This window comes from Metarhizium album, assembly GCF_000804445.1.
Source record: "Metarhizium album ARSEF 1941 chromosome Unknown scaffold_24, whole genome shotgun sequence".
Taxonomy (NCBI): domain Eukaryota; kingdom Fungi; phylum Ascomycota; class Sordariomycetes; order Hypocreales; family Clavicipitaceae; genus Metarhizium; species Metarhizium album.
Window position 1 is genome coordinate 320,375 of NW_024467598.1, and position 27,678 is coordinate 348,052.

The following is a 27,678-nucleotide window of genomic DNA, read 5'->3' on the forward strand; positions in this document are numbered from 1 at the left end:
GTAGGCACACTACACACATAATCACACGTCGTCCACGTCCAGCACGAACAATCGGTCTCTCTCTCATCTCAGCATACGCCACCATGCAAGGCAATGCACCGACAAGTGATGGCCGCAGAGGACCTTGCGCAATTTGATGTCAACCGAGCAGAATCTAAAAGATATGTTGCTTCAGCTTTTGGCCGGCTGACAATGACATCAGTTCGGCATTGATGCCTTGCAGCTAGCAGACTAAGACAGCCCTTGAAGTACGTCAGGCAAATGATCAAGAATAACTCCCCGGGTGCGGGGGCACGTCATGGACAGACAGCCCAAGAAGCTGGCTACGGCTACGGAGTACGTCAATGCGAAAGGATCGTTATTGCAATGCCGGAACCTACTACTACCGGGTAGGTTGAGGAGATTGAAAGCCCGCGCCATCAGAGACTACCCTATACTGGGACGCGCAGGTTAACGGACCCTGAACAGCTCGGCGAGGTCTGCCATGACAGGGATTTGTGGCGGTGATGAAGTGTATTGTTTATGTACAAGTGAATATTTCGACCATGTGTAGGTAAATAGCTCTCAATAAATCGACTAGCAGATTTAATAACTCAGAACTCAAGCTAGCTGCTCACACACCCCGTCATCATACTCTCAACCAGCCATTGCAAAGCACAAAAGCTTGAACAAGACATGTGGCCGGTTGTTGAGGAGTCAAATGCTGGCCTGTTGTTGCGAGAAATCACCGTGGCAAAACCGCCCCATCTGAAAGTCGATCTTGGTTGTCTTGAAGCTCATCTAGATTATGTTCCATCCCATGCTCCAGCTGTCGCCGGGCCTCGAGAGCAGCAGAGTGTCTCAGCATGTATAGTTGAGGGAAATTAGAACAGCACGTAGTCCAGCGCTATTTGACTCATTCCGAACTCGAAGGAACAGGGAAGAGAGTACGGAGAAGTCGTGTTTACCCTTTTCTTCTTCTTCTTCAAAAGCACAAGTAGAGCGTAGTCGCCTATCGCCCACCATACTATACTCCTGGACCCATTCCAACCATGTCCAAGGCAAGGCTATTGTACAAACAGCACCCATCATCTCGTCTAATCCTTCTTCATCGGCAGTATGGTCTCTTCAATGCCGTCCTTGGTGATGATGAGCATCTGGAGGGCATCGCCAACCTCAATGTGACGCTCTACTGCACCATCAAAAGCATCCTTAATAATCGTCTCGACTTGCGCCCGGGACAGGGGATGGCGCTCCCTCTCCTTCAAGTCGTGGCCCTCACCGCTGCCGGGGACGTATTGATTCTTAAAATTGACCTGGTTATCAAGAAACGGCATAATCAAGCTTCCAGCAGCACCACCGGCTCGGCACTGCTCTCGTTCGTAGCTGCCGACAGGATCGTACGAGTACACAGCACCCTTGCCCTCGTCGTCCAGACCGCCCAGCATGGCTGTCACGTAGTAAGGGAAGAATCGCTTCTGGTATAGGATTGTTGACAACCGCTTGGCGCAGGCATTCAGCGTCATAGGCTTGCCATGTCGGTACCGATAGATCTTGCAGATGGTGTCGAGCTGGTCTTTTAGGGCGGTGCCATCGGCGGCGAATCCGCAGACAGAGAGCACAATAGTGGCGTCATCTTGCGATGCGGTTGAGCCACCGATCTTGAAAACTTTGGGAGCCATTCGAGAGTTGATGCTGTAGCCACTGGTGTGTCTGGTATCGCCGGCCATGATGGTGAAGTCGGCACCAGCGATGCCCAGTGTGGAACCGCCGTTGTCGGTGTAACTACGGTTGCGTTAAAATATATGAGACTTCGAAGGAACAGAGAGAGAGAACAGTACGGGTTGAAGCGATGCTCGCGAGGTTCTCCATTGGTCTGGGGAGCATCCGAGAAGGAGTAGTTGGGGCCATTCATGACCGGGTTTTGGCTAAACATGGCGGCCATTTTGGCGGGTAGTGTGTGTCGCTGGAGTTGAGACCGAAGGGACAGAGCTGGATACAATGATGGGTCTGCGACGGATGGACGATGCTCGTGTTGGGGGTGACGCTCTCGAGCTGCTTGTCGATGGAACTTCGGATGGCCTCTATTGCATGGGCGCGTCGTCAGGTCTGCTGGAGCCTTGCCAGCTGCAGTGGAAGCCTCACGTTGGGGAGGCTCTGATGACTAAGCTGCCACAGGACGGGCAAGTGCCAAGAGGCACCTGCCCAGGTGTTGAGCACCTACCTCTAGACTTGTTAAGTACCTACTAAGTACCTGCCTAGGTAGATAAGTAGGTAGGTACCTACCTACTGGGGTACAGAGGACGTTCCCCCCAATCAGAAAGGAGTCACCGCCACTTGCAGGGGAGGGTGATATCCCCAGATTGACTTTACCATCTGCTACCGAGGCAAGGCATCAGGTGTCGTTTCTCTCTTTGGTAGTCTTCCTTCTTTGCTTGGACATTGCATCCCCTTGATTCGTTTCTCATGCCATAACATTTTTGCAGCAAACATGACGCGAGATATTCGCGCCAAAGCGTTCGAACGCATAGCAGCGCTCTCTGCGGCGAGTTCTGCAACGTCCTTCGACAAGTCAGATCTCGACAGGCTGTGCCGCGCCTGTCACTCTGCACGAGGCCGAGAGTATAGCCATGGAGGATACAGCACTAAGCAAGCTGGCTCCCTGGGTCGGATTCCAATGGTATGGGCATGCTGGGCAACGCAATACTCGAAGACCTGGCAGCTAACTTGAAGCCTAGTCAATTCGCGAGTTCGAGGTTCTCGTGGCCTTGTGCAAGACTGCACCCAGCATTCAGTCGGGCCAGAGCGCGCAAAAACTCTCGTACCGATTGATTCCCTATATCCTCGAAGCACATACCCAGGTCTTTGCGTCGTCGCCATTCTTCCGCAAAGTCGAGCCATCACCGACCGAGTCCCTAGCCTTTCATCTCACCGCGGCACTGCTTTCTCTAGGCACCAATTATGTCGACTTAAAGGAAACCGTTGCAGACGGAATATGGGCTTTTACCAATGCATGTGGTAGAGCGACTGAGAGTGTACTCTCGCCATTGTCTGGAGATCCTGGAAGCCTTCCCGTCGACGATGCAATTCGTACTGTAACAATTGCTCTGGCCGTCTTGGGTTTCCTGGACGCTGCTTGCGCGCAGGCCGACTTTTGGAAGGCCGGAGGTAGGCTGGGACTGATTCAAAAGATTAATCAGCTTCTCTCTGAACCATTTCTGGTTGCAGTGGAGACGTCGTTATCGACCATTCGAAACTCCCATAGTCACACCCACGAGGTTCGAGAATGGAAGCGGTTGCTGCGCCAGTATGCATCTCACGGACGGCCGCTTGGTGCCTTGCTCATCCGACGTAGCTTCATCTGGCTTGTACTCTCTAGCACATCATTAATGATTGCCGACGGGCCTGCCCTTCGCAAGCAGCACGTTCTTGACCTGCTCATGTCTGGAGATATATCCGCCTTGAATGAACAAGCACGACTCCTGGACCGAGATTTGAGATCGGTCGAGGTGTATGCCGGAATTGCCACCGAACAAATGGACTACCTCGATGCTGGTGCTGATTTCGTCCGCCTGGGCGCTCCGGACCAACAGAAGTTGGCATATGATGTCAAGTCTGCTGCCATGATTGCCTACTTGAATTGCTCATTCCTCAACGAGGACGTGGCCGATTCCGATGTCCTCATGGGCTGGCTGCAAGAGACTCTGGAAGACACATTGCAAATGTCTGATGCTGGACTCTCTGTCGTCGTTCTGCGATGTATGGCTCTGATCTGCCGGATTTCACCGTCATATTCGCCCGCCGTCAGCCGTGCCCTTCCTCGCTTTTTGGTCCAGACGGCACCGCACGGTGACTCTATCAAAGTCGCCTCGAAGAGCTTGGCCTTTGTGTTAAAGTTGCTGTCCAAGGACGCCATCATCAGCACTCTTTATACCCTCGGAAACGTCTTGAGCCCGGATTCCGACGCAGAAATTGCCAACGGTCTCGCTAATGGCGTCTCCGATGAAGGCGCAACTGCTGGAGGCTACAACCGCAGTCGTTCCGCTGGCAGTTCAATCTCACTCTTGATGAATGGCGGGCAAGAGACGGCCATTGTCTATGGTAACGTGGTGGAGGCCATTTGCACTATTGCCACAGAGTCTGGCGACGAGAAGATTATTGCCTTGGCCCAGTCGATGCTCCTCCAAAAGCTTGACAAGGTCAATGCTAGCGTTGACACCAAGGTAATTTCTGGCGCGGCCAAGTTATCTTTCCATGGTGGACAGCTAGAGTTTCGGTCCTTGCTCAAAATGTACAGCAGAATCTGCCACATTGGCGTCGTTGACCACAAGGACTTCCTCCTGACTGCCGTTATGAAGGCCCGGACGTACATTTCCGCCAATTTGCGCCGTGACTCCTCCCTCTTCACAATCTACTGGGAATATCTACTCGACGCCATCATCTCGCTTGGTGATGCCGAATCTCCACACCACACAAAAGAGTCAGACGTGCAGCTGGCTGCTCAAGAAATCGCCGAACTCCTGCGTCCTTTGGCAGTGTTCATGGCCAGCAACGATGTAGCGTCAAACCCCATTGACGACGACGAGACGTATTTGCTGCTCAAGGACGCGTGGTTCAACATTGTCGTTCACGGCTTCACCACAACTACAGATCGTGGCAGGAGGTACATTAATGAGCTTCGTACTATTGCTGTTCATTCGCCTCCCCTGGTCGCTGGAGAGCGCATGGAGGTCGTCGAGAGCGACATCGAACTCAACACGGTGCTCAGACGCGCAAACAGTGGGGAGCGAGAGGCTGCGCAGAAGAAGCTCTTGATCGAGTTGATACCGTCCAAGGTATCCGACATCAAGAGCCTGAGCTATCGCAAAGTCATCTTCCTACAGGCCGCATACCTTGTTGAGAGTCTACGAGCCGATACGGGTGACTGCACAAAGGTCTTGTCCTACTTTTTGGAACCCAGCATGCGCAAGGGCGAAGTAAGCAGCACGATGGAAGGCATCGCCGCCGCAGTCGTGGAAAAGTATCTCAAAAAGACGCTGGCTGGCTCGGAGCCCACCTTTTCAGCACAGTATGCAGCAATACAGCTTGCAAATATCTTCTGCGTTTGTTGCCATCGCATCGAGCGCGTACAGCAAGCTGCGTTTACCTGTGCCGACCGCATCCTTGGAGATGTGCCCTCAGCTCTGTGCCAGAGGAAGTCGCTCTTTGCTCTTCTTGAATTGCTGTCTCTCATGTGGTCGAGTTGTCTCGAGGCTGAAACTGATCCCTACGCACCCGAATCCACCTTCAGGTCTGATGTCGGAAAAGTGACCGTGGAATTGTCCGACGACTTTGATTTCCGCCGCTCGACACTGAACCAACTCCACCGCAAGGCAAAAGTCTGGGTCAGTGCTGCAATCAACCTTGCCCCCATGGACGTCAAGGGCTTGTTGCAGACGTACCTTTCCGAGTTTGACAACGAGGGAGCCTATGGCCGCATCTCTCTGGGCAGATCGTTTGCGCTGGAGCTGGGGTCCACGATTCCATCGTCGGACAACCGGCTTCAGTCTCTGGAAAAGGTCGGCACCTACGAGATTAATACAGGCTCAGACCTCATTGCGCAGTATACCACGAGACAAGAATATCGATACGGCGAGATTTTGCCAGATCGTGGAACTGAGCTGATTAGCTTCATGAATGGCAATCGACGATCGTCATTTTCTCAGTCACATGTGACGGAGAGTGCCAATGCCGCAACTGCTTTGGCTCATGTCGAGGCCCGCATCTTGAGCAAAAAGGCGACGTCCTTGAACGAAGTCCGCGACATCCTGAGACGGGCTGCGGCCTTGCTTTGCCGAAGTTACCGGGACGAGTCGGCAGTTGCACAATCCCTCGTTAGCATGCCATTCGCATTGTTTACCAAGCCGTCCATCAACGTCGGCGTCTCCCTGTGGCTGGGTGTCATGAATGAGAATCCGCGGCTCGAGCCAAAACTCTTGAACTGCATTGCCCAACAGTGGGAGTTTACTATCACGCGAAAAGTTGGCCTCTTTAGCCCGGCATTGGTAGATGTTGATTCCTTTTTCCTGAAGAAAGAGTTTGCTCCTAGTGACCTCGAGCTCATGGCCAAGAAGCGACGGGCTGTCCACGACCTGCTGTCGCCGCACACTCGACTTGTGCAATTCTTTACCAGCCATTTCAACGCCACTCTGCTGGGAAGCAGTGACATACATAGGGTCTTCTTCCGCATGCTAGACCTCACGCTGACTGCTTTGAAAGAGGGCCCCTCGCACCCCATGACCCGAGAATTGCGCTTTCAGCTTGTACTCCTCGGCCTCAGGGTCCTTCACTCCTCGAGCACTTCAATTGGAGAAACGGCACGGTGGAGCTTCAAGGACAAGATCTTGTCAGCGGGTCTCGCCTGGTTCAGAACTGCCCCCAAGTGGTCTTTCGGTAGCAACATTCTTCAGATGAAGACTGAAGTCCGATTGATTGCTGACGTTTTGGCCGCCATGAAGTCGACTTCCCCTGCCGGGGCGCCTGTGGTTGGCAATGTTGAGTCTCTACACGCCAAGGAGCGGTTGCTTCAATTGCTGCTGGAGCATGAGCAGTCAAGGCTCGCTGTTTGGATCAACCCTCTCAATCAACAAGGGCTGCAATTGCCGGTACACAGTACGTCAAAGTCGTCCGTTGAGAATGCCCTGATTCCTCTTGTCAAAACAGCCTGGCAGCAGGATCCGTCCATTGCCATTGAGCTCGCCACGAGGTTCAACTTCCCTCGCCTCCACAGGGATATTCGACAACTGCTCTTGTCCATCCCCGAGAAGGCCATATCCAATCCAGAAGCTTTGCCTTTGATATTTGGAGGGATATTGCCGGACGATGTAAATTCACAGCTCAAGGTAAGTTCGCCGCGCGCTTGTCCCATGATGGTTCTAACGGATTGCAGTATCTCCTCGTTTGGGAACCTGTCAACCCTCTTACAGCCGTGACCTTGTTCTTGCCAGCCTACAAGAACCACCCCTTCATTATCCAGTATGCCATGAGGGCGCTGGAGAGCCATTCTGTGGACGTCACCTTCTTCTACGTTCCCCAAATTGTGCAGACGCTCAGGTATGATGCCCTGGGTTATGTTGAGCGATACATTTTGGAGACAGCCCAGTTCTCTCAGTTGTTTGCACATCAAATCATTTGGAACATGAAGGCAAACTCGTATAAAGATGACGACGCTCAGGTGCCGGACGAGATCAAGCCGGCTCTTGACTGCGTCATGGAGAAGATGTTGGAGAGCTTCGCTCCCCTGGACAGAGACTTTTATGAGCGGGAATTTGCCTTTTTCGACGAAGTCACTGGCATTTCTGGCAAACTCAAACCCCTCATCAAGAGACCGAAGCCCGAGAAGAAACAGAAGATTGAGGAGGAGCTCCGCAAAATCAAGGTCGAGGTCGGCGTCTACCTCCCTAGCAACCCTGATGGTGTTGTCATTGGCATCGACCGCAAATCCGGCAAACCTCTGCAGAGCCACGCGAAAGCGCCCTACATGGCCACGTTCCGCATCCGCAGGAACGAGAGCGGCGGAGACGAGACCAATGGCACGGCCCTCGAACAAGCCCGAGAGGACAAGGGCCAAGACGAACATCAGTCCCAGGACCGCACCATTGAGGTGTGGCAGTCTGCCATCTTCAAGGTCGGCGACGACTGCAGGCAGGACGTGTTGGCCCTCCAGATGATCTCCGCCTTCCGCGGCATCTTCCACAGCGTAGGACTGGACGTCTACGTCTTCCCGTACCGCGTGACGGCCACGGCCCCTGGCTGCGGCGTCATTGACGTGCTGCCCAACTCCATCTCGCGCGACATGCTTGGCCGAGAAGCCGTCAACGGCCTCTACGACTACTTCATCTCCAAGTACGGCAACGAGGACTCGCTCCGCTTCCAGCGCGCCCGCAGCAACTTTGTCAAATCCATGGCCGCCTACTCTGTCATCTCGTTCCTCCTGCAGTTCAAGGACCGCCACAACGGCAACATCATGATTGATGACGCCGGGCACATTCTCCACATTGACTTCGGCTTCTGCTTCGACATCGCGCCCGGGGGCATCAAGTTCGAGCGCGCGCCCTTCAAGCTGACCAGCGAGATGGTGGCCGTCATGGGCGGGTCAACCGACCACCAGAGCTTCAAGTGCTTCGAGGAGCTGTGCGTCAAGTCCTTCCTCGCCAGCAGGCAGTACTGCGAGAAGCTGAGCCAGATCGTGCTGCTCATGATGGACAGCGGCCTGCCATGCTTCAAGCCGGAGAGTGTCAAGCACTTCAAGGAGCGGTTTGTGCTGGAGAAGTCGGAGAGGGAGGCGGCCAGTTTCATGAAGGGCCTCATCAAGACGAGTTATTCTAGTTACAGCACGGGTGTCTATGACCAGTTCCAGCTGCTTACCAACGGAATACCCTACTGAGAGGGAACTCCTCTGATCCAACTCTTCTTTTCCTGGCCCCTTTTTTTTTTGAGCCAAAAATTGTCGTGTTCCTTGTATTTTATTTTACTTTTTATTTTGTGCTATTCAAGTAGTTACAAGGTACAATCGCATAATACACAAGCTTACATGGTTCGCTACGTCGAAGCCATGGAAATGCCAATCCTGTAAAAGACTGGCGCCTGTCCCGCCAGGTAATATCGATTGGTGTTCCCATGGCGTTTTTTACACCCCGTCAATCGGGAGGTCTGGATCCCCGGACTCATGGGGTCATGCAGAGCTCTGCTTGAGCATGTGCGTCGGGGCATTATAACTCGTGTAATCTACATGCACAAAGGCCCTATCCACAATGGGCACCGACTCCAAGAAATACGTGAGCACTTCACTTAGGTCGTGGCTGTCCTTGAGGGGCGTAACGGCCGACAGGACAATGTCCACTTCTACGAACAGTTTGTCGCCAGCATGGTAGGCGCGCAGATTCTGAATCTGTCGGATGGCGGTTGCAAAGCGCATGGTGAGATAAAGGAGGAGGTTACGTTCGTCGGGTTGGGCCGAGAATCCGGTGAGGTTGCGGACGTGATGGGCCGATGTTTGGCTCCATGTGAGGATGACGACGAGGGAGAGGACAAGACCGCCCGCAGCGTCGAGCCACCATATTCGGCCGTAGAAGCCGACTGTACACAGTTAGGGGTGACTCTGCAGAGTGAGGAGACCTATTGCACATACCGATGGGGAAGAAGATTGAGCCGATGTTGAAAATGACGTCGGTCTTGGCGTCCTCGGCCCTGAAAATATCTTGGTGAGTGCTACCCTTGAGGAAAGAGCTCGGCAACGTACAATGCTCGAACGCTAGAATTTTTAACTAGCCTGCACCAGACCCAACATCCGCCTTTGATAACGATCGTGCTGACCATGATGATGATGGCGGGAAGGCCGAGCTGAAGAATCTCGTGTTCGGGTTTTGCAAGACGTTGGACACATTCGAGGCCGACTTGGACAAAAGATGTGACCATGATGACGGAGAAGACTAGGACTCCCACAGGTTCCAACCTGTGAATGGATCAGTTTGGGGGATTGCTGTCAGAGAAGTAGCTGGGGGAATTCGCACCGACGACGCCCAACGGGGTAGTGATGCTGATCCTGCTGACCAGCCGAGATCAATCGTGTAGTAGTCCAGACGATAGCAGTGCTAAGAAAGTCGAGAACTGCGTCTACCAAACTAGCCAGTACGGACATGGAAGGCACAGATACAATCACGGCGACTTTCCCGACGAGCAGAATAATGTTGGCAATCATGTTCACCCAGATGGCGAGCATGACAATTGGATCATCGCTGTCAATTTCGGCATCCTCAAGCCACGGAAGATTTGGCCGTGGGCCAGAGTCGCTGGAGTTGGACTGAACAGCGGCGTGCGGCGTGCGATCCTCTCCCTCGCCATCATCATGGGCGTGTTTCAACAGAGGCAAGTTTTCAGAAGATCGGAAGATGTCCTTTGGTGTCCGTTTTTGAGGCAACGCCACTTGCTTGGAGACTTCATCGACAGGCGAGCCGCTGGTGTTGGGATTTGCGTTGGCGTTGGCGCTGGCGCTGGCGTTGCCGTTGCCGTTGCCGTTGCCGTTGATGGTGCCATATGAGCCCGAAGCTTGCTGATACTGCTCCATTGAAGCGCCGAGAGACGCCGATGCAGATTCGGACAGAGACTGAGATGAGCCTGGTTCCTCGGCAATGGTGGCGGGGACATCGATGGGCCTGAAGGCAGAGGCCTCGAGCTCGGCATTGTACTCATTGAGCAAATCGTGAGGAATGGAAGAGTCCAGAAGACAGTCTATGTACATGTATTGCTCAATGAGCTCGTTTGTCCGCTCATAGTACTCTCGTCTTGGACGGACGTCAGTGTTGCATGGAAGCGAAGGCAGAGAGAGAGAGAGAGAGAGAGAGAGGGCGGGTTCGGTGTGTCACTCACATGGGCCTCTTCATGGTCTGCAACTCGTCGTCGTGTTTCCAGTAGCGCTCCCATTGATAGCGAGGGTTGCTTTTACCAATCAGATTCATGCTGCGAGCCAACGGACCCTTGAGAATCTGACTCAGGCGGTTCTCATCCCGGAGGAGGCGCTCGATGGCATCGTCTTCTTCGTGGCGCATCCACAAGCCAGCTTCCTCGTCGTCGGTGCCATGGCGATGGAGGGGAGGAGGCCAAGAGCCGGCCAAGCTCTGTTGAGACCGGCTGCGGATGAGCGAGGCGAGAGTACCGGTTCGAGTGGCAAGCGGATAGTGGTGATGGTTGTCGTCAAGAGAGAGGAGTGAGGGCCGGCGAACCGGACTGGAGCGGTGATTTGGCGAGCTCATTTGAGCGGCAGTTCATGGCAGGGCTCTCAAAGACCTTCATCAGACTGCAGACGTCGGCCTTTTGGCGAGGCTGCGGCCGACAAGAGAAGTGAATGAATAAGTGGAAAGCCGAGGTCTAATGAAAGGGTCCAAGCAAAAGGAAGGACTTTGTAAAGTTAATTTTTTTCCCCAGGGAATGCACGACGGCTGACTGACTCGAGTCCCTTTGTCGGTGAGTGGTACCAGTTGGTAGACAATGATATGGTTTTCTGGTGGGGTTTTTTTTTTTTTAAGTTGCAGAGAAGAAGTGAAGCAACATTTGAACCCTGGGTGCATAACGTTATCTTATGTCTTGCACCAAGGAAGTAACGAACGATTGACTGTAGGTGGGTGCAGGTGCAGGGTCAAAAGCTACAGGGATTGGTGGGCTCCACCGTCAGGTACCTGCTCGTGCAAGTGCCCTACTTGAACCTACCGAAGCGCTTATTAAGTAAGTACTTAAGTACTCGGTACTTAACTTCGTTGCAAAGCATGACGCGTGCTGGCGACAGAGAATCTAGGTACCTAGATACTTGGGCTATCCGTTCAATGCCGTGCTATGCGCATCCCAGATTCGGTTCTTCAAATTAGAGGCAGCTAGCTAAGTATCTGCCTGGCTTCAAGATGGGGGCTAAACCGTGAATATTTGACCAGGGCAGATGATCGATTGATGCCGGCGGATGCTAAATGGCCATCGATGCTGTACAATACTCTATAGCCTGTAGGTACCTACTGAAGTATTGAGAACTAAGAACTTAAGTAGTCACGAAGTAGGTCAATGCAGTGAGTTCATGACACTTAGTGTACCCGCACAGTGGGTTGCTCTAGGTACCTAGGAGCCTAGCTACCCTAAGTAGGTTGGTACCTAAGTTTCAAGGTAAATAATAGACCAAGGAGTGAAGGTATGTACTAAGTAAGTAAGTAAAGTTAAGTGCTTAGTTAAGTAGGTAGTGTTAGTACTTGCATAGTGCATTGGTCAGACTGATGAATCCATCCTGGAGACAACTTCATGCCTGGCTGAGCCTCGACTATTGGGTCAAGTGCCTAGGTAACTTACCTACTCCGTTCCCAGAACGAGCCCCCTCCCCGACTTGTCGCCCGTCAGGTCGCTCCTTCCCCTGGTTGGCTGCCGTCGTCCCAGCCGCCAACAGAGTAACATCGAATACTACTCCGTATTCCTGCCGCAACTTGCTGGTAAGAGCATAGTTATTCAGTCTTCATTTATTTGAGGCATTCATTCCTCTGTCTTCCTGCCCCGGGGAAAGAGCACATGTCCGCCGTGCGGTGCCGAGTTGACACAGCCAAACTTCTCCGACGCTAATGCTGACGCAATGACACACATACACACACACACGCGGACTATGCTCCATCTGCTGCCGAGGAGCACCACACGGCTGGATAAGCTGTACGATACCGGAATCTCCATGTAAACAGGTTTGACGGGTGACACGGAACAGCTTTTACAATGGCCTGGTTCGCGCGCGCATTTACCCTCAATTGACTGACGATCGCCGCCTCCAGGCTGCTCCGTACATGAGCTGCTGACCTTTCCAACTCGGTCATTCGCATCGACTACAAGTCGACATCTGTATTACGCAGTGCCCAGTCTCAACCCCGCGACAAACTAGCAGATTTCTTTGCAGTCTGCTCCCGGTCCGGTTTTCTGCACCTAACCCTTTGTTGTTCGAATGCCGAGTGTGGACTGGGTCTGGGGCAATTAGACACGCATCACTCCGCCAGGTAGCTCTACGTATGAATTATGCAGTCGCGGTACCTACACTTCTTCAGAGGATACCGCTGGTCGGTCCGCTGCAGACAGCCGCATGAAGTAGCGGCTCCACAGAAGCTCACAGCTTACTCCGTACTCTGTACCACTTGAGCCTTTATGTAGCATCGCGAGTTCGCAAACACACAATGATGAGCTTCTTTGAAAGTTTTATCTTGTCTGCCTCCCAAGGCTGTAGAGCCATACAAGTACATATAGACCACACAAAACTTGTATAAAAGGGGCGTTGATCTAATCTTGGACTAGAGGTGATCAAGTTGCAACGCATCCATTGGCCAATGAAAAACCCAGCCAGGGACATCCTTGTCCAGGGTTTAGCCGTTCGCACAGGCAGCAGTTGCAGGGGTCTGCCCTGGTCGTGCGCTTCCTCCATCCAACCAGCCATGGCCCATCACCAAATCACCTCCGCATTTGCTTGGCTCATGTCACATTGCGTAACTATAACAATCGTACTGCTATTCAAGAGTGCCCCTGGTCTGTTGGATGGACCTCTAGGGGCAGCCAGGACGTCAGTTGAACAAGGTGCTGGTTTATGAAGCTGGGCATGTCGTACCACTCCTTGCTCCAGATCAGATGCCCGTACGGAATAGAAGTAGCATCCAGTCACTGACAGGACAAGAGGCAATGACAAAGATCGAAGGCGGATTGTTGACTCTTGAGTCTTGGCCACATGCGCACGGGCAAGTGTTCCAGACTTCCAGTTGTCAGCAGTTGACGATTTGAAAGCTTGTGGCACTAGTTTGCCCGGTTGCGCCTTCCAGTCCTACGGATCCTTGGCAACCAGCTCTTGCCCTGGCGCGAACCCCAAGACATGGCATGGCATGGCGTCTCTTCTTTCTTGTCGCGATGGCTTCTTTGTGCCTCCCGGGCAATGGTGGCCATGCCATGGGCCATGGCCGACGGGTGGCCAGCGGCGACTGTTCCACATCAGGTTGACGCAGTTGGCAAGCCCCCGCCACGCAAGATTGGAAACCTTTGTTGAGACGTTCCAGGCCGATTGTCGCAATCGGAATTTTTCAAGCGGCACCGCCCTAGCGACATGCCAGCAAGTTGGCCAGTTGGAGTACTTTTGCTGAAGTTGACGTCGCCACTGATGCAAAGTTTCAGACACAGCATCACTCTGGGTCGTGATATTCAGCAGACAGAAACCCGAGTACGGCGGACGATGGACAGCACAAAACTCTCTTTCGTTAATTGTCCATGTCGGTTCGGGTGGGACATGATATCCACGGCCGCGCCTCCCCAGAAGAAGGCCTCCCTCCTATTACTTGGACAGAGGGAGCCGAGAGTCCAAAAGACACACGCCCAGCGATGCCAGGCACATCTTTCAGCCTCTGACCTGCACAGCCGCCAGCGATCGCAATCCAAACCCGGCCGTGCGGATCGTAGACTGTGGGAGGGGGGGCAACACATGTTGGGTTCCAGTTGGCGTCGCTGATGAAAGCTTGTTGTTGCCGATCCCCATGGCCTGAATGCACGCAGCACACTAACAACTTACCAACCGAAAGCATGAGTCCGCGGGAATCACGTCCGCACAGGGAGAGACATGTCTTGCCCATGGCAGCAACCTTTTATTGTGTCCACGACAACCCGCAAAACATTTGTGTCCGTCGTACGGAGCACAAAGCGCAGCAAGTACTTATTCTGCGGCGCCGACAGTGTCAGTGTTGGGCAATCAGCGGTCTTGCGCTACCTTCCCCCCCCCCAAACATCAATGCCGCCTTATTATAGTCTGCTGCCATTGGAAAGAAGGGGCACCGAGTAATAGCCAGCGCCCCTGAGTGACGGAAATAGCAGCGACCAGACTAGCGGAACGAGTAATGTGCAGCTGCTGCGGCGCGCCCTGGAAGTGGCTTTCCTTGTCCAATACCTTCTCCGAACATACTATCTGGTGTCAGAGACTAGGCACCGCCACCCGTCATCGTATTGGGCGGGTGGCCACAAGCTTTGCGACGACGGCGGAGTTATTGACAGTCTCCGAGGCGGGGCTGTGCATGCATTGACCTGTGGTCGAGGATTCCTCGAGCTGCGTTCAGGAGATCGGCACTCTGAAAATCTTGAACACCGTTGGAATGCTGGTTAGTTACGTGCGGGATGGTCCCGTCTCCCTCCCGGTGCCTGTGGTTCCACATGATAGAAGTTGCTTATTAAGGCTTCACTAGATTGACGCTACGTATTACTGATATTCCGCTTCGTTTTTGGACTCGGGTTTGCTTGTTCCTTGGCCAGATCAATGCAGAAAAGTACAGGCGTACGAGAGCATCGGTTTGTCGTTGTTGGTGCGCCAAGTGGACGGAGCAGCAGGCAATTGCACAGAGCACGGGATAGCTGCCTCCACGGTTTCCCCCTTGTGGATTCACTACACTTCACGGCTTGACGGATGAAGACGGAGATGGCGGAGGTTGTTCCCACGGTTTCTCAGCTCAACACACATAAGCATCGACGTGACTCGCTCTTTTGTGATATAACAAAGCAACAGGCGTTGTCGGATATATCCTGAAGTTTTTGCTCAAGGGTCACCCAAGCAAGCATCCATCTACAGAGTGGACTAACGACCAGTGAGCCAGCAAAACGGGATTGTACGACACAGTCTTCTGCGCGTGAATGGAACCTATCCACCAGGTGCCTGACCTGGATGGAGGCTGGTTGCTGTTTCTGCTGTTACGCATGAACTACTACGACTTGGCTCTGGGTCCAAAAGCAGACGTGGCTGCTGGGCTATGACATGGAAGCGTAGGATGGACGCCCCATTCATCCATTCATTCATTCATTCATGGAAGGGGATGATGATGGCATGCCGGCAATGGTTTTCCGTCTGCTTGACGAGTTCGTTGTCCTCTTTGTCGTCTCACTCCCCGCTTCCCCTTTTACTCTTGTCCCATTTGTGCCTCTTTTGCCATTTTCTGACGGTCGTGCTCCGTACTCAGTCTCCGTACCAGCACGGGAACAGGGGAAAGCCAGAGAGAGGACAATCCCGGCAACGGTTAGGGTGCGGGCAAGCTGCCAGGGACATGAAGACTAATAAAGTACGGAGTACGTACGCGCCTGTGGTTTGACTAGCATGGGCTAGTGCGTAATGGTAGGGGCAATAGTGGCAACAATAATAACTGCGCGGTACTGCGACCTAAGCGATATACCTACTGCAGTACCTAGCAGGTACAAGCAAGTACCTACCTATCTACCTCGGTTCTATGGTTGTACAATGTCCAGACGCCGCGGCCGCGTCCAGCTTGTCGGCGGCGGGATGCATACTTCCTAAGTACTTAAGTACTTAATGTACTTACCTGGACTCACCCATGGGCGCTCCTGGAATTGGAAATTGGTGTGCCGAAAGTAGATCCGCAGGCAAATTACCGTTAAGTAAGTACTTACAGAACTTGAGAAGAAGAGGTCGGAGCCCGCCACGGACATGAGGCACGGAGAATATACTAGTTACTAGGTACCTACCTAGGTAAGTAGGTACTTGGCACTTTAATTTAATTGCCCAGGTACTAAGTAAGTGGCCAGTACGCACTCAACTTAAGTACGTACCTACTCAAGTAGGTACTTACGTTAGGTACTTGGGTACTTACGTAAGGCTCCAAGGCTCCAGTACGCATGTACGGAGTCCCGTACCCCGTACCGTAGCGGCGGCTGCCCTAGGTCACAGGTGCAACCAGTTGACATGTGTCTTGGCCAGCGAGTGAGCGAAGTGAGTGAATCAGACAGAACCAGGTGAGCGAGGGTCAAGCGCTTCCCGTAGTGGGTAGTGGCCGCTGGCCCCAACATTGCAAGTCGATTGTCGATTGGTGGTTCGCCCGCGTTCCCGATGGCCGATGGGCCAGGCCACGCTTGCAGGCCTGGTTCTGGTTGCCAGTGGCTGTTCCGTCGTCTGGGAGAAGAAGCCTTGCCCTTTCTCGTAAACCTGGCCGCTGCCGAATTCCACCGCCCCCCCTACCACCAGACATGTTGCACGTCTCCCTCCGACTCTTGATCTCTTGACTATTTTTTTGTGCCAATTATCCATTAGCTACTGCACAGGCTTAGCGTTTTGTTTGTCGAGCAACCGAGTCCTCGAGCCTAACTCTTGTTTGGAAGTTTGGGTCGATTGCGACCCACGACACGACAACGGCTACCGACAACGGGCAACGGGCAACGGGCAACGGGCAACGGGCAACGGGCATCTCCATTTTTTGGCCTTGTAAAGTTTAGCCTGGTTGCCTTCCCCCCTTCTTCTTGCCTGACCGTTCGACCGGTCTCTGTCAGCCTAGGCCCAGGCCCAGGCCCAATGAACACCTCGAACCGTCCGCCGCCCACCAGTTGACCCGCCCTCGAATTAGGCTTGGCCGTTGGTCGTTTCTCCGTGCCTGCCGTTCGAATCTCCTTCTCGCACTTCTCCAAGAAACAACCTTCCTTTTCCCACCGTGGTCTGCGGTGTCTAATTCTGCCTCATTTTCCGCTCTGCTCCTGTGTTTAGCCTCTTTGCTCTTTCCCTTGCTTCTCGTCTTTATTACATTTTTGCTCTGCTATCTTCCTTCCCTTGTTCTGCTCCTTGCGAGATTAATGTGAGTCTGCACACCATCTTCCCGGCCCCTTCTCTCCATCATCCCGGCCAGGCCATAGTATCACCGATCTGAGGAAAGTCTTGCGTTTTGTAGCAGCCCGTCATGGTTGTGCAGAACTTGTGGGCCGATACATCATGTTCTTCTGACCAAAAGAGAGAACAAACAACCCCTGAAATCTGTTGGACGACGATGCTATTCTTGCCTAGATGTGAAGTTGTTGCAGTCACATTCTCAAACCGACGACTGACTTTACTATTGTTATCTCAACACAGTTGTCCGCTCGGCCCTTCTGAAGTATCGTACAGTCAAAATCTCCGTCGGAGTTCCCTATTCTGTACCGTTTGCGCGACCGTGACACCTCGTATCGCAAACCCACCTGCTCGATTTCACTTCTGACAATTTTTCCGGCCGCTCTCGTCAAACCCAACGACGACAACAATCGTTCGCGACCCCGTCTTTGCCGAGGTCTGTTTTTTTTTTTTTGCGTGCAAGCGTGTGTGCGAGAAGCTTGCAAAGGACCGCAACATAGCCCATTTGGCAGGCAGTCTACATGCCTAGGTTCTCAGTTGCGTTTGCCAAGCGGAAATCCGCTGCAGATGTCCACGAAAATGCCCCAATAGCACCCCAGGATGCCCCGTCCTTCCGTGTCATTGAACGATCGGAAATCGAAAGCGGCCGATCATTCGATGGTGGTGCGAGAATGGCCAGAACATCCAGGTCATTTCCTGTCAAGACCAACCTCGTCGATTTGGGCGTGGAGGATAATATGTTTGCTGATCTGAAGATCAATCGGTAAGTCGGCCAAGGCCATACCCGTCATTTGTTGTAAGAGACATCTACAAATGGCCTCTATTCGCAGCGTCTTTACTCGGTGTGGCACCTGTTTGTGGGAGCCAGCTTGATGGCTAATCAATCCGAAAAGCGGTAGCAACATCTCAAACACCACCAAAGGGACCTCGACCGATATTTCCTCGAGACACAGCAATGCCTCTACCGCTCCGTCATCCGCAGATATGGGAAGCCCCAATGGTCACGACGACATCCGATCAACGCCACAATCAGCACCGCACGAAAGCCTCAGCCGGCCCGGATCCAAGTCCATTGGCGCTGGACTGTTAGACCGAGCCACGCGAACCTTTTCATTTGGAGGGCAAAAGAAACACTCCATCCCCCCGCCCAAGCAAGACCCCGTTCCGGATTTACCTCCTGTTTTGAGTATCAGTGGAGATTATCCCGGTGCCTCCATCTCCAGAGGCATGACCTCATCCACGGCAAGCACTGCGGTCCCGAGCAACAATCCCGGCGCCGAGGATGGCAGTGAAGGAGCTTTAGATCTGGGCGGCGACTTCGGGTCCATGTTCAGGTCATTTGATAAGAGAGCAAGCACTGCGACCCTGACAATGACCAACCAAGACTCAGCGGCCCCGAGGTCCTTGACTGGCAATCGATACGGCACGCCATGCCCTCTGAGCCCAGACAACATTAACCCAAGTGAGCCGCTCTTGAATCAACGCAGTCCGACGTTGAGTGACGATGGGCCAACGTCGCCCACACCCCCCCAGAACGACTTGCCGCCCCCTGTTCCACGACATGAACATCTCAACTCCTTCAAATACTCGAGTCGACCGGCAGACATTGTTGAAGACGAAGACGCAAAGCTTTTGCGAGAGTCTTTTACAGCAATGAAGCTTTTGTCGGTCGATCCTCCCAAGGACAAATCACAAAGAAGTCTCTCACCCTCACGACAAAGTGAGAAATTAGAATCGTTGACGCCGACAACACTAGAGTCGAGTCACCTTAATCTCGAAAAGGAGGAAAATATGTTTGAGGGCAGCTCATCAAACATCACGCGAACTCCGCACCGACATGCTCCGCGGTCGTCGAATCCTCCGCGCAACAAGGTCATGACTCCTGCTCAGTTTGAAAGGTACCGACAAGATAAAGAGGGTCTGGGTATTGCTCAGGAGTCCCGCAGCGACGTCTACGCAGTGGTGAAGGTCGAAGATGATGATGACGAGATAAACTACGACGACGACGAAGACGAGCAGGAAAAATCAAAACAGCAGACGAGGCAAAGACGAAAACAAGAGGCTCACATGGCGGTGTACAGGCAGCAAATGATGAAGGTTACAGGAGAAACCAACGCAGCACCTCTGCCCACAAGACAGCCAATTCGACCCGGCATTCCGTCATCTTCTAGTGCACCAGTCCTGGGCCACCTGAACGCGTTGTCGCCGGATCCCGCAGCAACGACGGGTGCTACTTCTGAAGAGGACGATGAAGACGTACCACTAGCCATCCTTCAAGCTCATGGATTTCCCTCCAAGAATCGCCCGCCGACCCGACTCAGCATGTCCGGATCGAATCCCAACTTGCGTCCCTCTGTCGTGGGGCCACCCGCAGGCGGCCGTGCCCCTTCTGTCATGGGCGACTCTGCATCAGTCAGTGGTCGCCGTCACTCTAACCTTCCAGCTTTTGCCCGAAATCTCCCCCAAGATCCTTTCGTTGGTGCTAGTATTGCTAGACCTGCCATAAGGGAGTCGTTGACCTTTGGTGCCAATCCCAGACAACCCTCACCGCAGCTACCACAGCAGGGAGGAGGTCCTCTGCCGCCTGGCGGTCTCGTAGGCGTCATCGCCACTGAGGAACGATCAAGGGCCCTGCGACGAGGCACTCCTAGCGTTGACCAGAACAAGCTAATTGGCAGTGCCATGAATCCTGGGGCGAATACTGGATATGACCCGTATACAGGCATCCCCTCTCATATGATGTATCAGGGAGGAGGGATGCAAAGCATGCATCAGATGCCGCAACAGCAAATATTAACTCCTGGTGACCAGGCGCAGATACAAATGACACAGCAAATGCAGCAATTCATGCAGATGCAAATGCAGTTCATGCAGATGATGGCGGGAAGTCCAAATGGCGGCCCGATGATGCAGCAGCAGCCTCCGATGCAACCACCATACGCGGGTCGCATACCTGGTAATCAGTCCATGGGTGACCTGTCACGCCACTCCATGGTAGCCGACTCTACGATAAATCCCCGTCAAATGGATTACGGTATGCGTACAATGAGCATGGTACAACCCAGCTCGGCTTCCTTTATGGCATCGCATCAGCAGGGAACCTCTCCATCCCCTCGCGGCTCTGGTCTTCACGCCTACACGCCTTCAATTGCCCCCTCTGAACGGAGCAATGTTGGCTTGCCTGGACGATATAGGCCCGTATCGCAAGCGGCGGCATTGTCTCCTCTTCCTGGTCAACATGTGCGATCCAACACAATGTCCGGCGGTCTCTCCCTCTCTAATTGGAGCGATGATAAAAGCAAATCCACGGTAAAGCTCATGGGTAATTCCCGTGAAGGCTCAGACGACGATGAAGAGCAAGGCTGGGAAGCCATGAAAGCCAAGAGAGACAAGAAGCGATCAATTTGGAGGAGTAAGAGGAACACGGCAAATGAATTCAACATGGCCTTTTAAAGCCACATCCACCAAACTAGAGTCAGCCTCTTGCAGATTCTTTTGCCCCCATTTCTACACTTCCAAACCCGCACCTTTGCGCCTTTTGGCTTATGATTTTTTGAGTAGTCGGCCACTTGCTATTATTCACGCTCTCCCTAGGCGGTTACGCGTCGCATCACGTATGATAGATTCTGGATATTATGTGCTAATTCGAGTAATTTAAGTGGGTGAAAATTTCTTGCAAGTTTGTCTCACAAGGAGCATTATGCGTTGGGATTGATGCAGGTATAAAAGCTTCGACTTTGCCATTGGGTGGTCTTTGATGGCTAAACTAGCCTTTGCTGCAGCTTAATCTAATACACAATGTGCATAGCTGATTAGACAGGTCGTGGATGTATTACAACATCTGCAAGCATGATGGAACGACCTGTCTTCTACAACTTGAAAACTTGTAGCTGAATTTTCTATCATATTTTACGTAATTTGGAAACTTTCCGCTTGACGTGGGAGAGATTCCATCATCACCCTTCGATCTTGCCTTGGGTCCACTCCCTTCTCTTAACGCCCATCTCGACAGCAGCCAAGCCCCAATCCTCGCCATGGTTATGACCCTTTCCATTGATACCGGCGCGGGCCTGAGCTTGCTCATCGCTTAGCACGGTCAAGACGCCAAAAATGACAGGAATACCTGTGTCTAGCTGTACACGCATAAGGCCGTGGGACACAGCGTCGGCAATGTACTCAAAATGCATAGTTTCACCTTTGATAAGGACGCCGACAGCGATGATGGCGTCAAAAGCACCCGACGCGGCACCGCTGGAGAGAGACGTCAGGTCTGTTGTTGAAGAGGCGAGCAGATCTGTTGCCGAAGGGGCGCCAGCCGAGGTGGATTGGATCTGGGAGGCAGAGAAGAGCCTATGATTTGGTCAGCACGACGTTTTGCCTTCTTAACTAGATTAGTCAGTCCGTCAGAGCTTGCAAATTGACGGCCACGGAAAACAAAGAAAGGAAAAGGAAAGGAAAAGGAAAAACCTGACCGCTGAACAGCAAAGGGAAGCTCAAAGGATCCCGGACACGACTGGACCACGATATTGGACTCCTTGACACCACAGGCGAGCAGCTTTTCCTTGGCTCCAGCGACGAGGGGAGCAATCACGGAGTCGTTCCAGCGGGCGTGGACGATGCCGATGCGGAGGCCGGAGCCGTCGTGCTGCTGGGGGGTCGGGCCTTTAAGAGAAGACATGCTCAAGTATTTCCTGGGCCGGCTGGTGGATAAGATGACGGTGGTGTACAAAGACTTGGGAAGGATTCCGATGCTGAGCGCTGCCAGAGGGAGAGCTGGTCTCTTGGACGCGGTGGTTTCGTCGCGGGGATACGTGGCTGGCTTGGTGGGGTTTCTTGAGGATGCCGAAGATGGGCTGCTGACTGACCAATCACATGTAGTTGAGGGCGACGGCCTGGAGATGATCCTTGGATCGTCATTTTGAATATTTCGATAAATTGTGTACGGGGGCGAAGCGAGCGATTTCAAGAAGCTGGGTTTCATTATCTTGTCATCTGTGAGGTGAGGTAAATGACGCGGCACTGCGTATCATGCCTTCCCAAACTGGTGGCGGCGGCTCTTTCCCAGCGAGAATCCAGGGAAGATTCGACGCAGAAAGAGATGGCGTTCGCTACTTCTCGAAATAATTTGTTAGAACGGGTGTGCGTACTTCCTCCATCAACAAAAACACGTCTCGAGATCAGCATGTCTATTAGTTTTCATCCCTTTAGACCTTTATTAATAATCGAGACACATCTGTACATTTCATAATGGCGATTCATCCTCTTTCTCAGTCCACTGTGCGGCTTTTGGGCTCGTCAATGAACATTGCGACACCGTGCGATTTGGTCAAGGAACTACTAGATAACGCGCTGGATTCTCAAGCAACTGCTGTCGAAATAAGCACTTCTTCAAATACCATTGATAGAATTTCAGCCAAAGACAATGGAAACGGCATCGACATAGATGATTTCAGCGCCCTGGGCCGACGGGCACATACTAGCAAGCTCAGAGAGTACAGCGAATTGATCAAAATTGGGGGTACGACACTTGGATTTCGTGGAGAATCATTGGCGAGTGCCAATTCGATAGCAAATGTCACGATAATTACAAAGAGACCCGGGGATCCCATAGGCTGGCGGATCGACTTATGTCCTGGCACCGGTGGTGTCAAGGACAAGCGGCCAGTCTCCTCTACGGTTGGAACCACAGTGACAGTTACGAGACTATTTGAGAATCTTCCGCCCAGACGGCTGTATGCTCTGAATGAAGCGAAGAAGACTATTTTACAAATCCAACAACTTCTATGGCAATATGCTTTTTCTCGTCCAAATGTCAAGATGTCACTGAAAATAATAGGAGATAGCAAACCGCTCTGGACTTACTCGCCAAAGTCGCCAGACCTAAAGCGAGAGGCAATTTTACAAACATTTGGTGCAAATGAAATGGCCAATTGCGTTGAGATATATGAAGAGATTTATTTGAACAGGGAATCGACATTCCAAATCGAGATTCGAGAGCCTGCTCGATGGGTGTTTAGCGGCTATTTCTGGAAGCCTTACAACACTTGCAAAAGTTCGCGAGCGTATCTATCTATTGATAGAAGGCCAATGTCTGTCGGGTGGCAGATCACCAAAAAAATGATTGGCATTCTGAAAGCGCACATGTCTCAGGCTACGACACCCAAAGTGGCAGAAAGACACTCTGGTGTGTTTCTGCAAATGAACATACAATGTCCTCCATGCAGCTACGACCCGAACGTCTCGATGAGAAAGGATGAGCTCTTTTTTTTTGAAGAAAAGAGTCTTCTTGATGGCTTTGAGCTTGCGTGTACTCGAGCATTCGAAAAGCACAGCCAGGCCCTTGCAGCTGCGCAAACGCCGGTCACTCCTGTTAAACAGCCGGATGCTGTTCCAAACCGTGAAGGACAGTCTATAACTGAGGGTAAAGATGGTGGTCTTTCATATGCCTTCACTGGTAGAGCCAGCAGCCCACATGACAATATCCAGGCCCATCATAGCGCCTCAGGGGTTACCAGACCGAAGGTCAAGACTACCATGAAGACAACTTTCGAAGTGAACATGGGGCAAAAGGAGGATAATGATTCAGACCAAGAACACATGGATACGGCTGTCGAGGTGGAAATTCCACCCGAACCATCCTCCGTTCGGGACAGTCAGGCAAGCAATAATGAGCATCATCCGCGCCAAACCAAAACAATTCGTCATTACTTTCACTCGACGCACAAAGACGACTTCAGAATCGCCTGTGATAGTACATCAACTCCCGGAATCCTAGTAGAAAGCCCAGTTAGTCATCAATCAGACGAGTACAGTCCTTCCAATCGCACTCCCTTGCAGCCCCTGAGCGACATCGCCATGAACAGAATACGAGAAGAAGCGGAGTCAAGTCCAGAACCACCGGGATCAGAAGCAATAGTTCCAGGACAGATTATAAATGCCGTATCGTCATTCCGACGGAGTACAAACACAGTCAGTCATCTGGCGACTCGGGGGCCGGAGAGGACAGCTCCGTCTTTGAACAGGGCAAGGCCAAGTTCTGAAGAAACAGAAGACGACGAAGGCCTTTCACCCGCAGATAGCATTTCTCTAAGGATACTTACTCCTCCGTCCTCGGATCATAGATATAGGCATGAGCTAGAGTACTCGCAATCTAGATCTCGTCCTCGGCTCAACAACTTTTCCGTTTTCGGAACAAACCATGCTCAGCAGAGACATAACGGCCCTCGAAGTGACGCCTCGGGAAAAGGAACATCAGCCTCTGGTCAGACCAGCGTTCCCTACGAAAACGCGACCAGCGCGACAGCTGTGTTCGGTCCATCCCAGGTCAATCCGTGGCGTGCTACTACTATGCCTCGTCTCGCCACTGATAGTCCGACTCTTATTGTTTCGGGTAAGCAAGGCAAAACCCGCAATGAAATTCCCAGAAATGACATAGCGTCGGTCCTGTCATCGGATCTGTCACGCTCTCAAGTACCTGAGCCGTCAAGTCCCTTCGCAAGGTGTCTGGCTCTTTCTCCCGTTGACTCTCAGGAGCTATGTGCCCATATGCCAGCCCTTTTCGACAATAATGGTGGGAGGAAAGAACGCCAAGAGACTGACAAATCAAATGAGGCATTGACCGAGCGGCATATCCGGTCCTCCAGCAAATCGTCTCGATCGAATCATGAGTTGGCACGTACGACAGAAGGCTCTCATGAATCCCTCACGCAGCCGGAGCGTTTTCGCGCCCATCACGGACAAGTCAGGCGAATGTCCACAGACCGACTGCCCCTTGAGAATATCGATACTGGGAGGCAAACGATTGGTTTGTCTACCATTATTCGTCAAGGCGTCCAAGAAATTCAAGATCAGTTGAATCATGATTCCGTGCTGGAGGCATACATAACCCATGGAAACCTAAGAATGTCTCTTCCCTTCCGAACCCTCTCGGATACTCACAGTGTCCAAAAGGAGTTGCAATTAGTAGTACATTCATGGGTGAGAAGAAATAAGATTCCCGTACACGTGGAGTACACACTGGAAACAAGAGTAAAGGGTAAATGTATAGCAAGAAAATAGCGGAAACATATGGTCATGAGCAGCAAGGACAGGGTGTGCTACCCCATTAGGTGATTGCCACCTCGGATGTGGTTGTGGTTGTGGTTGGGGTTTTTTTCTTTCTTTTCAAGCCTCTGAGCCAACCCGAGCGTGCAGCCCGCTTAAAATAGAAAGAAGGAAGTGCCCGGTTGGAGAGCAAACTCGTATCTTCTGGACTGAGATATGTGGCTTGGAGGGGCTAGTGGGGTGAGGGTCTGTTATTACTTGGCAGGCCAATGATGTGATGGTAGAAGATGCGCAATGATACAAAATACAATTAGAGTGGTAAATTGGCCAACACAGCTGAGCGTCGGAGCCTCATTTTGCGGTTGATTGCTTTGCACCCGATAGTGCTGATTCAAGCTGCTGCCCGGCACTCCATGGGGATGGCTCGTGCGTGCGTTTCAATGTTGATTTATTAAGCTCGGACGGAACGGGAACGGGCCAGAGGGCTGGATGAAGGGGCGCTGGATTGACGGCCAACGTTCAATGTTGAGGCGGTAAATTATAGAAGATGTGGTCGATTTGAAAGATATCAGACACCAAGACTCAGCCTAGCTGACTTTGTACGTCTTACTAACTACAAAGCACATTAGTTACGGACTAATCGTGCCCGCCCCACTTTATGTGGTTCGGCTAGCAAAAGCCCTCACCACCAAAGGTGGTGCTCGACAGCAAGGCGGGCCGGACACCAAGGCGGGCCAATTTTCAACCTAATAACGCTATTAACCTCTTCGCCTATAATGTACACCCTTCTCGTCCCAAATTTCTAGTAGATCTAGTACAGAATCCAGACGCCATTTACGTGCCTTTTTAGCTGCTTCAAAAAACGTCCTCTTGGCGTGGTTGTGGCGCCTTTTGTCGGCATGCTCTTTATGCTTGCTGTTCGCCTGATGAACTCGAGAAAGGTCTTTGCAAAGGCGTGATTGGAAGGAGAAACGGCGAATGGTTGACGCGACAGGTATGCATTTGTTGGCGGTGACGGGAGGGGAGCCATATGAAGAGGTGCATTATCTGTTGACTGTTTTTCTAGACCGGGAAATAAAAATAGGACATGTATAGAAAACCAGATATTACAGCCCTTTTTAAAAAAAAAATCAAAAAAATCAAAGGTCGTCACTCATTCATTGGAAGCTTCAACGAAAAAAAAAACCCCGGATGTAATTACGCAGCTCATTAAAGATCCACCTGATCAATCGCCGGCCACCATTGAGACCAGGCCCCCTGCTCGTCGAGGTTATTGCTGACTTCCGCGAAAAGCTGGTTCAACAAGGTATTAGTGTCGAGCTCGTGCTCGTGCTCGTGCTCGTGCTCGTGCCCTTGAACCGGCCAAGTCGCCTGCGCCGAGGGCCGCTCCGCGCCCCGAATCTCCCGAGTATGCGCGTCGGATCTATCCACGACACGGAACTCGTGGACAGACTGGTGTAGAGTATCAAAGTCTGCTCGTGTGCGCCCCTGGTATCGTGTCCGGTCCTCGGTTGCTCGCTCGTAGAGCACGGATGCATGGTGTATCGTTTTGATCTTGCGCGTGCCGCCCTCTCAATGTTAGCGCAACGGTGGCCACGGTCGTGTCATGCTTGCGGGCGGCTTACCCATCCGTCGGCGATTTTCCAGACAAGTCGAAACTTTTCCAGGTAGTCGAGACACATTTTGAGACAGTCGCTTGCTCGCGGGCTGCGGCCCAGGTTCATTCGGGGGTATTTCGCCACGTAGAGGTTGAGGTAGCCGGCTGAGAATGCGCAGAACCCGGCAAAGGGCGTCATGAGATGCACGCCACACTCGGAGGCCTCGTGTAGAATGGCGGCGATGTGCTCTGCCGCGCCGAAGAGGAGTCGGGAGCTGTCGTCCCACCAGCCCTCGGGGGCGGGCGCCCCCAGCATGGGCTGGTCGACTGGACCCCGTGGCTCCGACTCCGGGGTCGGCAGGAAGGGGAAGTACTCGCGGTGAAGCATGAGGGTGCTGACAAGGCGTAAGCAGGGGCGGCGGCGGCAAGTTGGGAGCCCCGTCGACCGCTACCGCTGTGGGAAGGGGATTCTTACCTCACGTAGTACAGGAGATTGAGGTAGACGAACGTCTCGCCGAAGCCGAGCGTCATGTGGACGGCCACCGAGTTGCTGGGGTAATGGAGCTTCCGATGCTGGCCTGCCCTCCAGGCCTCGTGGGATTGATTATTTGAGTACCTAGGTAACGTCCTGCCCCACAAGATCGCCAGCCCCCCACTTTCGACAGAGTTTTACACTACAGATACTACTTTTTTAAAAATTAATAATAAAAGAAAATAAATACTAAAAAATATTATAAAATAAAAAATAGTATTAAAATTACTTATATTTATATATTTTAAATAAAACTTATAATATACTAGCTTTATAAAATTACTAGCTTTTTATTTTTATTAAAGCTTTATATTATAAATACTACTTTTTTAAAAATTAGTAATAAAAGGAAATAAATAC

At 52.3% G+C, this 27,678-nt stretch overlaps 7 protein-coding genes across 7 annotated transcripts; 3 read left to right on the plus strand and 4 right to left on the minus strand.

Annotated features, from left to right (window-relative positions):
• Nucleotides 1-1,076: 1,076 nt before the first annotated feature.
• MAM_06873 (proteasome component C5) lies at nucleotides 1,077-1,924 on the minus strand (the record flags this gene model as incomplete). The annotated part of the gene is made up of 2 exons (XM_040825671.1): nucleotides 1,077-1,764; nucleotides 1,821-1,924. 2 exons carry the CDS (start codon nucleotides 1,922-1,924, stop codon nucleotides 1,077-1,079), a joined length of 792 nt encoding a protein of 263 aa, XP_040676435.1.
• A 546-nt stretch (nucleotides 1,925-2,470) lies between these two features.
• On the plus strand, nucleotides 2,471-8,404 carry MAM_06874 (phosphatidylinositol 3-kinase 3; the record flags this gene model as incomplete). Its single annotated transcript, XM_040825672.1, has 3 exons — nucleotides 2,471-2,659; nucleotides 2,718-6,860; nucleotides 6,908-8,404. 3 exons carry the CDS (start codon nucleotides 2,471-2,473, stop codon nucleotides 8,402-8,404), a joined length of 5,829 nt encoding a protein of 1,942 aa, XP_040676436.1.
• Nucleotides 8,405-8,692: 288 nt separating this feature from the next.
• MAM_06875 (cation diffusion facilitator 10) lies at nucleotides 8,693-10,769 on the minus strand (the record flags this gene model as incomplete). Its single annotated transcript, XM_040825673.1, has 5 exons — nucleotides 8,693-9,096; nucleotides 9,149-9,207; nucleotides 9,260-9,472; nucleotides 9,531-10,301; nucleotides 10,387-10,769. The coding sequence occupies 5 exons, from the start codon at nucleotides 10,767-10,769 to the stop codon at nucleotides 8,693-8,695; spliced, it is 1,830 nt and encodes a 609-aa protein (XP_040676437.1).
• A 6,898-nt stretch (nucleotides 10,770-17,667) lies between these two features.
• On the plus strand, nucleotides 17,668-20,599 carry MAM_06876 (uncharacterized protein; the record flags this gene model as incomplete). Its single annotated transcript, XM_040825674.1, has 2 exons — nucleotides 17,668-17,909; nucleotides 18,040-20,599. 2 exons carry the CDS (start codon nucleotides 17,668-17,670, stop codon nucleotides 20,597-20,599), a joined length of 2,802 nt encoding a protein of 933 aa, XP_040676438.1.
• Nucleotides 20,600-21,102: 503 nt separating this feature from the next.
• Nucleotides 21,103-22,063, minus strand: MAM_06877 (6,7-dimethyl-8-ribityllumazine synthase; the record flags this gene model as incomplete). Its single annotated transcript, XM_040825675.1, has 3 exons — nucleotides 21,103-21,496; nucleotides 21,619-21,961; nucleotides 22,012-22,063. 3 exons carry the CDS (start codon nucleotides 22,061-22,063, stop codon nucleotides 21,103-21,105), a joined length of 789 nt encoding a protein of 262 aa, XP_040676439.1.
• Nucleotides 22,064-22,393: 330 nt separating this feature from the next.
• MAM_06878 (DNA mismatch repair protein) lies at nucleotides 22,394-24,186 on the plus strand (the record flags this gene model as incomplete). The annotated part of the gene is made up of 2 exons (XM_040825676.1): nucleotides 22,394-24,061; nucleotides 24,121-24,186. 2 exons carry the CDS (start codon nucleotides 22,394-22,396, stop codon nucleotides 24,184-24,186), a joined length of 1,734 nt encoding a protein of 577 aa, XP_040676440.1.
• Nucleotides 24,187-26,398: 2,212 nt separating this feature from the next.
• Nucleotides 26,399-27,317, minus strand: MAM_06879 (uncharacterized protein; the record flags this gene model as incomplete). Its single annotated transcript, XM_040825677.1, has 3 exons — nucleotides 26,399-26,758; nucleotides 26,815-27,181; nucleotides 27,262-27,317. 3 exons carry the CDS (start codon nucleotides 27,315-27,317, stop codon nucleotides 26,399-26,401), a joined length of 783 nt encoding a protein of 260 aa, XP_040676441.1.
• Nucleotides 27,318-27,678: the final 361 nt, after the last annotated feature.